The sequence below is a fragment of the Paramacrobiotus metropolitanus genome, unplaced genomic scaffold, assembly GCF_019649055.1.
Source record: "Paramacrobiotus metropolitanus isolate TYO unplaced genomic scaffold, Prichtersi_v1.0 Parri_scaffold0000033, whole genome shotgun sequence".
In the NCBI taxonomy this organism is placed as follows: domain Eukaryota; kingdom Metazoa; phylum Tardigrada; class Eutardigrada; order Parachela; family Macrobiotidae; genus Paramacrobiotus; species Paramacrobiotus metropolitanus.
The window spans coordinates 1,066,691-1,080,646 of record NW_026570253.1 but is presented as its reverse complement, the minus strand read 5'-3'; the positions used below and the strand labels follow the sequence as shown (position 1 = coordinate 1,080,646).

At 43.2% G+C, this 13,956-nt stretch overlaps 3 protein-coding genes and 1 non-coding gene across 6 annotated transcripts; 3 read left to right on the top strand and 1 right to left on the bottom strand.

Annotated features, from left to right (window-relative positions):
* Positions 1 to 102: 102 nt before the first annotated feature.
* On the top strand, positions 103 to 4,008 carry LOC129589000 (uncharacterized). Its single transcript, XM_055483447.1, has 4 exons — positions 103 to 986; positions 2,081 to 3,006; positions 3,097 to 3,462; positions 3,551 to 4,008. The coding sequence occupies exons 1-4, from the start codon at positions 508 to 510 to the stop codon at positions 3,943 to 3,945; spliced, it is 2,166 nt and encodes a 721-aa protein (XP_055339422.1). The 5' UTR covers positions 103 to 507; the 3' UTR covers positions 3,946 to 4,008.
* Positions 4,009 to 4,165: 157 nt separating this feature from the next.
* Positions 4,166 to 7,429, bottom strand: LOC129589141 (sphingomyelin synthase-related protein 1-like). 3 transcript variants are annotated; one of them, XM_055483692.1, is made up of 7 exons: positions 6,580 to 7,429; positions 5,734 to 5,937; positions 5,268 to 5,385; positions 5,046 to 5,196; positions 4,789 to 4,874; positions 4,427 to 4,718; positions 4,166 to 4,335 (listed from the first exon to the last, which is right to left on the bottom strand). In XM_055483692.1, the coding sequence occupies exons 1-6, from the start codon at positions 7,128 to 7,130 to the stop codon at positions 4,452 to 4,454; spliced, it is 1,377 nt and encodes a 458-aa protein (XP_055339667.1). In that variant the 5' UTR covers positions 7,131 to 7,429; the 3' UTR covers positions 4,166 to 4,335; positions 4,427 to 4,451. The 3 variants fall into 3 exon arrangements, with proteins under 3 accessions (XP_055339667.1, XP_055339669.1, XP_055339666.1); XM_055483694.1 differs by having other exon boundaries at positions 4,166 to 4,330; positions 4,440 to 4,718; XM_055483691.1 differs by having other exon boundaries at positions 4,440 to 4,718; positions 6,580 to 7,428.
* Positions 7,430 to 8,271: 842 nt separating this feature from the next.
* Positions 8,272 to 8,345, top strand: Trnai-aau (transfer RNA isoleucine (anticodon AAU)). The gene has a single exon. It is a non-coding gene; the product is annotated as a tRNA-Ile (tRNA).
* Positions 8,346 to 9,078: 733 nt separating this feature from the next.
* On the top strand, positions 9,079 to 13,520 carry LOC129588993 (cyclin-L1-like). The gene is made up of 8 exons (XM_055483436.1): positions 9,079 to 9,746; positions 9,921 to 10,030; positions 10,140 to 10,260; positions 10,630 to 10,694; positions 11,580 to 11,679; positions 12,554 to 12,658; positions 12,762 to 12,912; positions 13,021 to 13,520. The coding sequence occupies exons 1-8, from the start codon at positions 9,258 to 9,260 to the stop codon at positions 13,332 to 13,334; spliced, it is 1,455 nt and encodes a 484-aa protein (XP_055339411.1). The 5' UTR covers positions 9,079 to 9,257; the 3' UTR covers positions 13,335 to 13,520.
* Positions 13,521 to 13,956: the final 436 nt, after the last annotated feature.

The following is a 13,956-nucleotide window of genomic DNA, read 5'->3' as shown; positions in this document are numbered from 1 at the left end:
TTGTAGGCTTTGTAGCTTAATGAAGGGTCATTGATCTATCATGCAAATTTTCTGTTTTTGTGTAAATATTTAGTTCTGTTGAGTTTGGGATGGATTTGTAAGTGGATTTGCATGGATTCACCATATGCATGTAAATTGTTTAAGTCGGTACAGGCTGATGTCAAACCGGGCAGCAGCTCCGCAGTCTCAATGTTTGAGCAAATTAACAGCCAAGAAGGATCGCGCGAGAAAAGGGCCCTCTCCCTCTCGTCTGCAATGCCTTGTCAGTCAGATTCGTCATAAAAAAATACTTGCTGTATCATTGCGCGATTTTGTTACACTTAGAAATCCTCCCAATCTATAAATAAATGCCGCGCTGAAATTCGCCACATGCCGATGGTGGAGCAATCGACGGATGTGTGTAATTATCCTTAACCAAACCTTTCTGCGAAGAAACTAGTATGTCTGGCCCAGCGCACTGCGCGGACACGGAAAACACAAAATGCATGTTTCGCCGTCACAGTCTCAATGCGACATGTGCCAGTCAGTACGCTCCAGCAATTAAGTTGTCTTGCCCATGTTTTCCCCATAGAAAACTGCCCCTGTTTTATGGAGTACAGCCAGACACACTCGGAAGATGGACAGCGACCAGGCCGCCCAGCCAACACGCTCAAACAGGTTGTGTATCGGCCGCTGGTGCTGCAGTGTGGCACCACGGGGCAGACAGCGCAACGGCGGACGTTTAAGACATGGTTTCTGTGCTGGCCGGATGTGTGTAATCCCCACTGGACGGTGATCATCTGGGCGGTGTTCAGTTTGGCCGCCTACTTTGTCGATGTGGGTCTGGATGTGGTGGAAGCGGTCAAGTATTATCGTGTGGGTGATGATTTCTGGGCCAGTGCCATTGTGTCGTTTATTGCGCTGCCCTACGTGATCTCCTTTGTGTATTTTGTGATTGCCTTGCGCCGGCCCATTTTTGAGGTTTATCCGGCGGGAATGGTCTACTGGTATGTAAGCTGCTTGTCTGGGTCGTAAACTGTAATCGAGTTGGATGATAATCAGCACGCAGGCTGATTTCGACATTGTTCAAGTGCTTTCTGTGCGCCGGACTTCCGTCGATCAGAAGCTGCCGTCTTTCTCCGTAAACCAGCCAGCGCTCATGGCGGAATACCGGCAACAGTAAACTCGTTGGGCCAAAAAATATTCTGTACTGGGGTTTTTTCATCTTTTGTTATCATAATTTAAGTACAGGCCTTTATTGACAAATGAATAAATAAGCGATATTAATAGAATTATATTTTGAAAAACTCTAGAGTAGCCTGCTTGGTATCAACTGCAGTGTTGCGATATGACACCCAATAATAAATTACTTATGATGATGATAATTTTGTGATCGAGAATCATTATGACAAGCCAGCAGGCTGTTGTTAAGATGTCAGTTTCGGTTTGTTAAACTAGGACAAATTTAGCAAACCAAACTATTCAGTTTTGTTTGTGATTGCCTACGTACCTACGTGATTGCATCGATTATGTTTTTTTAAGTGCCTGGTGCTCATTCATCCACAATCCATATATTTTAACCTGAAAAAATGGCACGAAATTTCGGTATTCGGAGTTCATTGCGATTGCAATTTATCTAACCATAAGCAGACGCAGATGCTTATTCACAATGAAAGGAACAATACAACGTTGTATACGTCAATGCGCGCTGGTATAAAGTACCGGCATTTCTATTTGCAGCACACATTAGGAAATGTGCAATACAGAAATTTTATTCTTCCTTCCGCGGTCATAGTTTTGCCTAGGATTTTAGTAATGATCATTATCAGTTTAAGCGAGGATGATGATTGCATAATTATAAGTATTATATTATAATGCTTTTGTTATTTTGTAAATAAGAGCAAGTACCGATTTAGGCAGTCAAAATATGTTACCAACGCCTTTTGGTGACAGCAGTTGGTGATGATTATCCTGTCAAAACTCCGGTAAGATTCGTCAGTTATAGGCTTAATTTATCGCACAGTGCACACACTTCAAGTTGCGTAAGATAATTCTGATTGAAGATTTATGACCAATCAACCCCTTATATGTCATGCTTCAGGTCATGGAAGACGGTCAAAGCGTACTGTGCCTTACCCTGCAAGCGCAACATCAGTACTCCAGACGACGCCAAAAACTACATTACCAAACTGCGAACATTCCTGCGCTGTAATCGTGAACGGACGCGCGCCTCCGATCTCGATGTGTACTTCGGCGCCATCCCGCAGCTGATCATCCAGTCCTACATTATGCTGCAACGGGCCATCGCCACCAACGTCTACGATATCCCCATCAGTAGCTGGCTGTCCCTCTGCTCTTCAGCCATCTTCGTGCTGCGCTACGAACCCAGTGCACGGCACGGTCAGAAAGGCATGATCGTCGATCTGGATACCGTCATCGAGCCGGCCGTCTACGACTTTGTCATGGAGAATTTTTTCGATTTCATTTTCGTGATACCGCGCGTTATCGCCATTGGCTGCTTTCTGACCGTGGGCTATGCGACCGCGTTCGTGTACGTTCCAGCTATCGGTTTCTTTTCGGTCCATCTAACAGCGGCATTTTTGTGGTTTTGGCTATCCGCTCCGCGGCCCGATAACGAGCATCCGGATCATCGGCAGGCTGCCCGGGATTTTCGGGGGACGCGCCGCTACCGCGACGATTGGTTTGAGCATGTGCAAGCGTCCATTGCCTCGTTGATTCTGCCGCCGACGAATAAGGCGTGGCCAACGGATTTCTTATCGTGGAAGCATCGGTTGCGGGCGGTCCTGACCCGGCAGTTCTGCGTAGTGACCGTCTTCCAGTTCGTGGAGACCGTGATAATGCTGGGAATATGGTGCGCCACGGCGTCATATCAGTTTGTGGTGGTTGTCACTGCTGTACCGGTGGTTGTATGGATCACCGGACGAATGATCTTTCATGTGCTGTATTACGCTTTTGTGCTGTTTCCGTTTTATACGCGCGAATGGGAAACTTGCGTGCGACGCAGAGGTAAACACGATAAAATCAAAAACTAATATCTACAAGCTTTTCTTGGTGGATGCAGATATGTAGCTGATCAGAATCATTGCGCAATAATAGGTTTGATAGCAAAAATGGAAATTATTCGAATGGCGGAAGAAGTTGGCGGGTACTTTTGTCCAAAACTGGGCCCTCGACTGCGAAAAGTTCACAAGTTGATCGTCCAATCAGGCAGCACAGAACAACTCAAGGAAGAGCTGGAGTGGCTGTCGGATCGTTTTCTTTCAGAGTCACTGGGACTTGGTGGTGGTATCAAACGTGGCCGTACGCAACGGCATCGACTGATGGCTATGGGTCCACAAGAGAAAGACCTAATGAAAGCCGTACGCCGGTTAGCGGCACGGTGCCGGGAGTATCTCCACGCCGGACAGCGCATACCCGGTGAACTTACAAGCGAATGGCTGCAGTTAATTCGGCAAAACAACGGTAAACTTAACTTTCTGTAAATGATATTGGCGTTGTATATGATGAAAACTGGCTGGCTGTTAATACGCTGTACTTTTGGGGTTGCCAGACATTGGTAATTTTTGGATGGAGGTTTTGCTGACCGCTGTCACTCATCACTTCCTGCCCTCACGATTGCACCAAGTGGATCGCGATTTAAGTCTTTCAATATATCCCAAAATGTTTCATAATATGGTGATTCGGAATAACCTCCATTCCAAACGGATCCGCGACAGAAACGTCACCATCTATTCCAAAAATCGCCGGCGTGCATCCGCACCCAGCGCATTTACTTTGGAAATGGGTGTGGGCGATGTGGTACCGAGAGATGATCCCATATCGCCTGCCGGATCTGCGACAAATCTGACACATAGCAACCCGATGTACAAAACTGAATCTTTCGGCGAGAAACTAAATTTCGAATACATCGAAAGCGAACCTGTGTCGGAGTTCAGTCAATTTTGATATGCTCTATGAAAATGAATTTCTCTGTAAATTATCCAAACTTTATTTGCATATCGGGCCAAAAACAAATAAATATAATTATAAACAAAATAAATAAACCAAAAATAACGAAAAACGACGCAAAAGCAAAACTATTGTCTAAAAGAAAACACAGGTATTTACAAATCGCCTCAGGAAATCACAGTAAAGAACGTATATAACTAGAAGCACATGTAGGAACTCAGCACGCTTTGGGCATTCATCATAGTCAATACTTGCAATGAGTAAATCGCAAACACTTTGCAATGAGATACTTTAAATCTCGAGGGAAATTAATCTGTCGTTGGAAGCAGAAGCGCCCACTTCTACCACGAGTAAATTCTTCGTCCAGCTTGACAACTCCATACTAAGCTGAAAATAACATAATCTATTACAATTTTTGGGTTCAACCAGCTAAATGTAGTTCATTTTGAAAACCGGTAAAACTGCTAATAATCAGTGCCTGTGCAGGTTACATTGTGGATGTATTAGCATCCTTTCGGTTTCCCGTTATTATCCACAATCTGTTCCTCTTCCCGGAAGAACTTGACATATGGCCACGACAACATGAACGGCCATTCGTATTCATTAGGTACAACACGGTAGACTTCCGCTTCAAAGAAAGCGTATAACGGGAAGTATAGATTAGCGCGACGAGGATGGCGTCGGAGAATGTCCGTGTTGGCCATCGTGTGATAGTAAAGAAACAAACGGGAAGAAATGTAGAAGGCAATGAACACGTCGATCGAGTAGTGCTATTCAAGCAAAAATCAGAGTTATTTTCCGGTGCACATGCGAAGATCACACTGTTGGCACGCTTTTTACCTCGTGCGCTGCAAGGATGAAGAACATTCCGAACAAATTCAATGTCCAGGAAGACAAGTGGATTAAGCGGTGCCGCTTAGGAGTATCTACGTCAATAACACCGATAAGACGAATTTTCCGATGAAGTTTTATAACCATAACAATAAAACAATTTCGGAAAGCGTTATCCAGAATTAACCGGCTTATTTGGCATTGTTCCAACTTCTACGAAACATCTCCTACAACAATTTGCAAAGAAACTACTAATTAACACTTACACTCTGTAATGAAATGGTTTAAAACCGTAATAACCACGGTATGCCCACTGAACATATAATCGCCGCAGGTACGAACACCTTGAATGGACATTCCAAATCCTCGCGCTATGACTAGAGCCTGCTGCACTTTCGTTGGCAGATCTCCGAAGTTCTGCGAACATCATTTCACCAAATTATGCATGGTCGATGAAAAACAAAATTTGTTAGCTGAATCAAGTAAACCTTGCCAGCACACTTGAGATGGCGTCCAGGCACAGACATGGAAGTAATCAACATACACACGCTGCGCAGGAGGAAAATGGTTCCCATCAACACAAAAAATCGGCGCAACAGTATGAACCTGCAACAATACGAAAATCTAGTAAGCTAGACTCTGACTTCTTGTTCCTGTACGACTCCACGAACAAATTAGTTGCCAACCATGATCAGCAATCTTTCTCCAGTTTCGACAAACAACCTCGTAATAACTGACATGTAAAAATTTTTTCCTCAGCCATTTTCAGAATTAGTATTCAGATAATTTGCATTAAATTGTCTCAGTACCTCAAATAAAATAATTTGGAGAAATGACCTTAACAAAAAACATTACTCCATCCCATTATTAACTTAAATGCATGAAATTGCATTTAAATGCAATTTTAAAAATGCACTTAAATGCATGAAATTGCTTTCAAATGCATGAAATTACCGGTATTTATGGAAGAGCAGTACGAAAGTCCATACAACCGCCAACAAAAATCCAGCGACCTCGCACAGATCAAACGCCCACGGTATCAGCGGCACATTATCCAGTACAAAATCAGGAAGCGGCGGATATTTTTCCATATCTGGTACACGATCATGTACGATAACCATTACAAAGGATGTGACAACTGTCACTATGAGGAAATATCTACAAAAAACCAGTTTCACAATTATTGTGCTAGCTACAGATATCTGTAGACAACCATTACAAAATATTTATGTTTAAGGCGTGCCGGTAACTCATTCACCTGCCAGAGAAAATAGAGAGAAATAAAGCATACCGTACGTGACCGTATTGAATCTTCACCCAAAATGATTAGCCATTTTAAAAACATTAAATTTTGTTACTGAAAAAGCCAGCTAGGACGTAGAAGACTGCAAACGCATTTGCTGCTTCCAGACAACAATATTTCTAATAACACAATATAGCATTTTTTGGTGGTAACTATGAACAGGGCGCGTAAATCGTAAACGCAGTTTTAAACAAGAAATCGGAAGCTTGCAAAATGATTCAACAAAATTCATACGTAATGTACTATAATATTATTATTATTATTGTTACTTTTTACATCAAGAGCAGACATCCCGATTAACGGGACATCAGCGTTTCTGGTCGGTAATGTTAACTACAGTAAAACCAACAAATTAACCAGTTTTACAGTTTTTAAAATTGGTAAAAATTCATGAACAGATCAATATCAATAAGATTATAACGTACAAGTTGTGCTGATGGGAAATTATGCAATCGATTAAATACCATCGACACCGCTTACACAACATCACCACTTACGCAAACGCCAGCACGGCTTTGCCAATCTCGGGCTTCAATGGCGGCAGTCGGCGATGCTGAGAAGGAAACTTGAGTGACGGCCCACGGGACGCCTGACTGGCGGTGGGGCTCTCCGTCTCCTCCGTATCGCTATCCGACGTATCCAGCCCCCCGTCGCTACTCACTCCCAACTGGTGCGCCAACACCGTGTCCGTCGTGCCCGTCTTAGTCGGGCCCAACGCGCCGCCCCCTCCCCCCAACCGCCCCTCAGCGTCCTCCTCCGCCACGGGCATCCCCGGCTTACTGACGTCCACCTTGGCGATGATGGTGCGTTTGAGATCCGCGATGGCCCCGATCAGATGTTTAATGGTGCCCAATTTCACCAGAGATACAGGAGGCTGCCGAAGATCATTCTCGCTGATGCGCAGCAGTGTGTAGCCGTCGATTTCATGCGTGGAGAAGAGATCGCGGAGATCCGTACCGAAACCCTGCAATTCCAGCCATTTGGACACGTCGTTGACGGTCCATGTGGCCACTGTAATGTCCAGCAAATCGCTAGGGACTTTCTCCATGGTATTAATGGACGGCTGTCACCCAACACGTGCGACTGAAACAAAAATGCGGATGTTCGTACGATAAATCACAGTCACGCCATCCGCCTGTCAGCAACTATATTAGTAAATAGTGAACAGCAATTAGTACGTACAACGCCTGCGAAAATTAAAACGAAAACATGGTTGTTATTATTTATAAAACAGTTGGCGAAAATATTAATGTGTAGAATATTGTGGGAAATTTTCGACTGATGATAGTCAACTCACAATACCAGATCACTGATCAGTTTGATCTGGCAAGTGACCGCAAGTCGAATGAATGAAATCGACGGTGCGGTAGCGTTATGAAATTCGAGATCCGTGATCGATGCACACTCCGCCGCCGGTGAGTCACCTTAGTTTCGCAATAATCCCGGAGTAGTACTCCGGGAGTACAGAATACTACAAATACCGTCGCAAGTATAGAAGTACTCATAATAGTCGAAAGGAGCGGCGGAAATTCAAACGAATGACCCGCTTGGATACCCTACATGCACTAGAGGCGGATGTGCATGTACAATAATGTCATTTTCTACCTTTAAATCTTGCTAACGAAGCTAGACTGGAAATTATGAAGTGAGTTCGTTTTTAAAAGTCGGATTTTAAAATTTGATGGATATAGCGGGCCAGTGGCTTCTTTTCTTTTTGTGCAAACGGTCACTACAGTATTTGCACGTGCAATACACAACCTACACTGCCTTCGGAACTGCTACTTGTACTCTACTGCACAAAAGACGCACAAAGGAGAGTCTGACCGGAAGTGGTTAGAACATAAAGTTTTAACATTTCAGCTCAATTTTTCCGACAAAATGTTCAAGCAGATTAAAGGAAAACAAACTGAGGAGGAACGAACGCTAGATAATAATAAATTCAGTGCCAGTGTGAAGTTTTAAGAAATTTTGAATGATTAAATACACGGTTATACACCTGCCGGGCACATGGACGGGTGTGAGTGAAAAACTGCGGAGTACTTGCGGATTGCGGAATACGAATTTCTGCGGAAACCAATTACGTAGATTACCAATTGCAAGTTACTAACTACTGGTATTAAATCAAAGCGAAGCTAATGCACAGCGTTTAAGAACAATTCTTGTACAAAAAAATTTCTAACTTTTGGCGAGGCTCCATAGCTCAGTTGGTTAGAGCGCCGTGCTAATAACGCGGATGTCGTGGGTTCGATCCCCCCTGGAGCCACTTTTTGTAATCTATTTTTTTAAATTTAGTAATCTTTTTCTCGGTACTGAATTAAAAGTATTTTATTGGTAAAAGTTTGCACACTGCAGCACACAGGTACCTGTTCTAACCATAAGCTCTCACCTTGGTCACTCCCAATTCCCAATGGTTATCAGATTTATATAGGGGGAAAAATGTGTCTAGCCGAACCAATCCCTTGTACTTCTGATGTAAGCCAGCTGGTGGTTTACGTTGTGGCTGCACAGCGTTTTATGTAAAGCGCTGCTATTAAGGCTGTGCGGCATTGACGGTACATGTGGTATTAACTGCACCAGGCAGGTCCGTGCTATAATACACTTTTAGCCTGTTTACCTGCAGTTGTACGAGTGCCGCTTACCTGTTATCAGTACCTGCAATCTAAATAGCAGCGCTTTACATAAAACACCGTCAAGCCACAACGTAAACCACCAGCTGGCTCACATCAGAAGTACAAGGGATTGGTTCGGCTAGACACATTTTTCCCCTTATATGGCACAACATGTACTAGTAATATAGAAGCGTCTTCACCGTCTTGCAACTCCTTGACCGTTGTATCGGCTGTATGCGTTTGCGACAGTTAACGTTGACGCCTGCCCAGGCGGTCCGCTCGTTAAAGAGGGCGCCACGTGTTACCAAGACGAAAGCTGGCAATGCTTCAAGCTTTATCTGCACAGACTGTGATGCAGCATTTTGTTGCAGTCGCAGCCTACGTTACTGTAACGACTGCTGCAGGATTTACTTTTTAACTCCGCGACCAAAATTTGATTTAATATTTTATTTGTATTTGTATTGACTAATGAGTAAAGGAGAACATTTGATCACGTTGATAGATTTGTCACTGGGTGATACAAGAGATTTAAGAAACCCTTGGAGCTGAGTGGATGAAGTTTCGTTATGGTGGAACATCACCTGTACAAGTCGTCGCGAGTGGATAAGCGGATTGCCCTTGGTGCGATGGAGCCTTCGCGAAAGAAATCCACACTGATTATTAAGTCAACTGAAGTTCGTGTGAAGCTAAAAACCGATAAATCCGAGATTGTCACGGAGCGACGTGACAGCAAAGATGTGCAGATCGTCGCCATTTCACAGTCCGTTTCACCTAATCCTCATGTGGAGACCCATTCCTCCGTCCTGCAGCGCACCTTCGGGAAGGTGGTCATCTCGCTGGAGAACTGTATATTACCCGCTGATAAACTCTTTCCCACACCATCCATGACGGAAGGCTTGGATGTGCGGACGGAATGGTATCTGCGGCGACTTGGCTGTGATATCATCCAACATGCGGGCATTCTGTTGAAACTGCCGCAGACGGCGGCGGCCACGGCGCAGGTCCTCTATCAGCGCTTTTACTACGCCAAATCTTTCATTAAAAATGACTACCTGGTAAGTCATGGTGATCCATATGAGATTCAGTAATAGAATAATATGCGTTTTGGTTTTGTGGACGAACGCCTCTCAACAGTATTACGTTCCAGTAGTTATTTATGTCCAAGCAGTCGCTGTAGCAGTATAGTTGCCAAACGTGATGGAAGTTGTGTTCACTATCATGCGTTGTAGACGATGGGAATGGCTTGTGTGTATCTGTCATCCAAAGTGGAAGAATCCCCGAGACGTCTGAGGGATATCATCAACGTATTCACCCACATTCGCCAGACATTATGTGGAGAGTGAGTGTGATTATTGATCACTGACATTCGTAGTGTTGGCTGTTTTTGACTTTTCGATAAATAACCACAGCGGCAGAACTGCTTTATTTGAACGTTGTTTTTGTTTCAGGCCCATTGAGCCCGTGTTAGTGATTGAAAGCTACGTGAATCTCAAGAACCAGGTGATTAAATGTGAGCGACGCCTGTTGAAGGAATTGGGCTTCTGCGTTCACGTCAAACACCCGCATAAGGTAGGCCGCCTCATATTTTTATTCGTGTGGTAATTCGCAATCGACTCGTAAATGTTCGTGATTTATTTTTATACAAAAAATTGTATGAAAGGGGAAAAGTTATCATTAGGGTTGAGTTGAGATTAGATTATAGCGCACCTTTGCCGTGAGTTAGCCTATGATTAAATTGGACAAGACTAACGTACTTGAGCGCTCGGGATTTCTGATTTCGTGTTTGTTTTATTGGCGCGAATCTTGCGCAATTCCTGATGTTTTTGTAGATTTCATTACGGAATTTACTTATTGCAGTTTGTCTCTTCGGTTGATGATGATATTTTACTTGTGTTTCTGAAGTGAAACACAATACATAAAATTTGCCTATTTTTGCAGTTGATAGTAATGTATCTGCAGCTGTTGGACATGGACAAGAATGCAGTGTTCGTGCAGAAAGCTTGGTAAGTTTAAACAGTTAGTTGGCTTTTTTGTGCAATATTTGCAGGATTTTCTTGCTTGTGAAAAACTTACAGAAATTGTTTCCTTTAATTTTCGGGAGTGGAAAGTCGCTTATTACGCTTCTTGGTGCTATTCATTTGGGATCAGTCATGCACGTTCCAGTTTTCAATTGTAAATTTTTTATTTTTCCGACAAAATGCGGTTTGATTAATAATATCAATTGATCCATATATTTCGAAATTTATTTGAAACCATACCCTGGTGATCCATACAATAGTTTTTTTCTTTAACCACCCCACCTTAATTGAGGAATCTGTATGTCATGAAATTTATGATAACGGTGGAAAGATTAAAAATTTTGATATTACTCTCAGTTATTTGGGGCAAATTCAGTGTGAAGTGTCAACCTTATAAGCCGCATTTTTGCTTTGTGTTAACATGGTTTTGGTAAGAGTTGGGTTTTGAAGCGCCTAATTCTTTAAAGAAACCGGGAGGTTGGGCAGCATCCAGTAGGCATGCAATGTGTGTGACAGCACTTGCTAATACGTGTTTTCTACCAGATTGTGGCGAAAGCAGATCGGGAACGCCAAATGAGTGTCGGGGTCATCATTTGCCATCCGATGATACCCTAAACTGCCGCCCTGACCGACACACACAATCTGTCGATTTTCGTGTTAGATCGAGGTTTGTGTATGGTCTTGGTGGTTCTTTGACAGTTGATTGGTTTTATGTACACACAGAGCAAAAACACAAATGTACATAATTCTGTGCGGGTTGGACACTCTGGGTTCCGGCTTCGTTTCGACCACACTCTGATTGTGTACCGGATGGGGCGATGGCGGTAAGTGATAAAGAATAACATAACTAACATTGATGTTCCATTGCAGGAATTACATGAACGATAGTCTGCGCACTGATCTCTTTGTACGTTATTCGCCGGAAGCGGTAGCTTGTGGCTGTATTTTTCTAGCTGCCCGAGCATTGCAGGTAAATATTATTGCCATTACTTTCTAAATAATCCGAAATCATCGAGAAAGACATTTAGAAAAAAGAACTGGGTAAACGTTTGTGGAGCTTTGTTGCTGTTTCAGAGTTTTCTTCGTTTTAATGAGGAAACTTATAGGCCCTAATTGAACGCCATGTAGTTGGGGCAATATTTTTTGTCGAAATTTGCATGACTCGATGTTTGCTTTTAACCATTACTCCGCGTGGTGAGTTGAAAGTCGCTTTTAACGAAGTTGCTGTTTTGTACGATAGTTTTGCTTGTGATTAATGGCGACCCCAGCCTGCTTTAGGTCTCGAAAAGAGTTTTTGTGGCAAGCTAACATAGCGAATGCGTTTTGCCTGCTCATTCGAGGCTTTGGTAGTTATGAATAATAATCAGATAAAGCGGAAGGGATCAGGATGCGCTGAAACGAGAATATGTTCGGTTGCAGTTGGTTATATTCTGTCGATGGAAATCTGAGGGAATAGTGTATATGTGATTCTGTTGCTTGTATTTAGCCCTGTATATTGCCAGGTTGCACAGTGTTCGAAGACCATTAATTGAAGTGGATGGCCGGAACTTCCTGTTCCAGGGGTTACCTTTCCTGGGGACGAGAAAAGAAATGTCTTGCCGATGGTCATATGGATGTGGGGTTTTCAAACGTTTTATATCTGTCATGATGCGCCCAAACATACGATTGCATAAACTGTGGCAAAATAACACTACAAAATTTGCTCTTTTCCGTTGAAACAATAGCCTGAACTTTCTTGAATTTTGCAAGTGTTGGCCGTGTTTTGTCTTTCTCGATGATTAACGGAAATTTGCGTAGCCAGACTTCAGTTTTTGTATAGTTTTTCATCCTAATTTTTTATATAGATACCGCTGCCTAGGAAGACGAGTTGGTTTCAGCTACTAGCAGTTACCGCGGATGCCTTGGTGGATATCGCTACCAATATTCTGCTGCTGTATTCCATCAAATTGGTAAGTGCTTGTCATGATCAAAATAATAAAGCTTTTGTATTACATCATACGATTATTGAAGATCCGATGCGAAAGAGTACAACAAATTTGCTGGTTTTTCTAGCCACCGATTGCGGATATATTGGAGAAAGTTGATGCTTTACGTGCAGCTGTGGCCGACACCCGTGCTAAGGGGCCTCTAGCCGGTGTTGTGGGGCAGGAGGATGATAAAACACCCGATAGTACCCACATATCTCCGGAAGTGCGTCCTAGAGGTATGAATAGCTCGACAAAATTTTTAGTTTTTATAAATCAACTAATCAGCAGATATATGGTTTGTCACAGTGTGCAGTACGTAGTGTCTTCTGGTGTGCTAATTACAGAATACAACCGCAAAGATGACCGTAGAAATAGTCGAGATGAGCGTCGCTCGCGCGACCATGAACACAGACGACAACGGAGCCGGTCGAATGAACGCAAGGAGAAAAAGCGCCGCCGGTCGCGGTCACCTCGACAAACTATTTCCCGTGATCGTAAATCACCACGGCACAGTTCGCCTCATCGGCGGAAGGTCCGTGGCGATGACCGCCAGCCGGGACGTCGACGATCGCCGGATGTCGTCAAAGACGGTCGACGTCGGTCCCGCAGTCGCTCAGTGGATTATCGCAGTTCCAGGGATTATGACCGTCGACATTGATCAGCGCTAGTGTGAGAGAGTTATTTTTTTGTATCGAGTATCCACGAGAATTGTTGCAGTTTATTATTAAACGGTTTAACATGACTGTTGTAATTGCGCATTTGCTACATCCACGATGTGAAAGGTTGTGCGATTTGGTGAGTTCAGCTTTTGTATCAAGAACTACCAATAAACTGCAGAAAGTGGCTTCGTTTCGTTGACAGTGATATTTTCATTGTATGATCTTCATTGTATACAAGTAGAAGAAAATTTAGCTACAGAATGATTTTAGGTAGCTTTTGCAAATTTAGCTTTTGCTTCGTATATAATGAAGAGATAAATATACGAAGCTACCGTACGAAACAAAAGCTGCTAATTAATAATAATAATCGCTTTAGGGAAATGTGCGCGTTCGGGATAATACATTTTAAAAACAATTCTGTTTTCGTAGCTTGGTACTGTACGATCGCATCGCAGACTCCATGGTATATTGCGGGTACAAAATTATTTGTATTGCCAGGCTTGAGAATTGCCCAGCATTCGCATCTGTGTCTGTTGTGGATGGAAACGTATTTACTCACTTCGTTAAGGATTTTTGTTTCAGATATGCTGGTCATACGAATCTTCTGCACACAGCAATGAC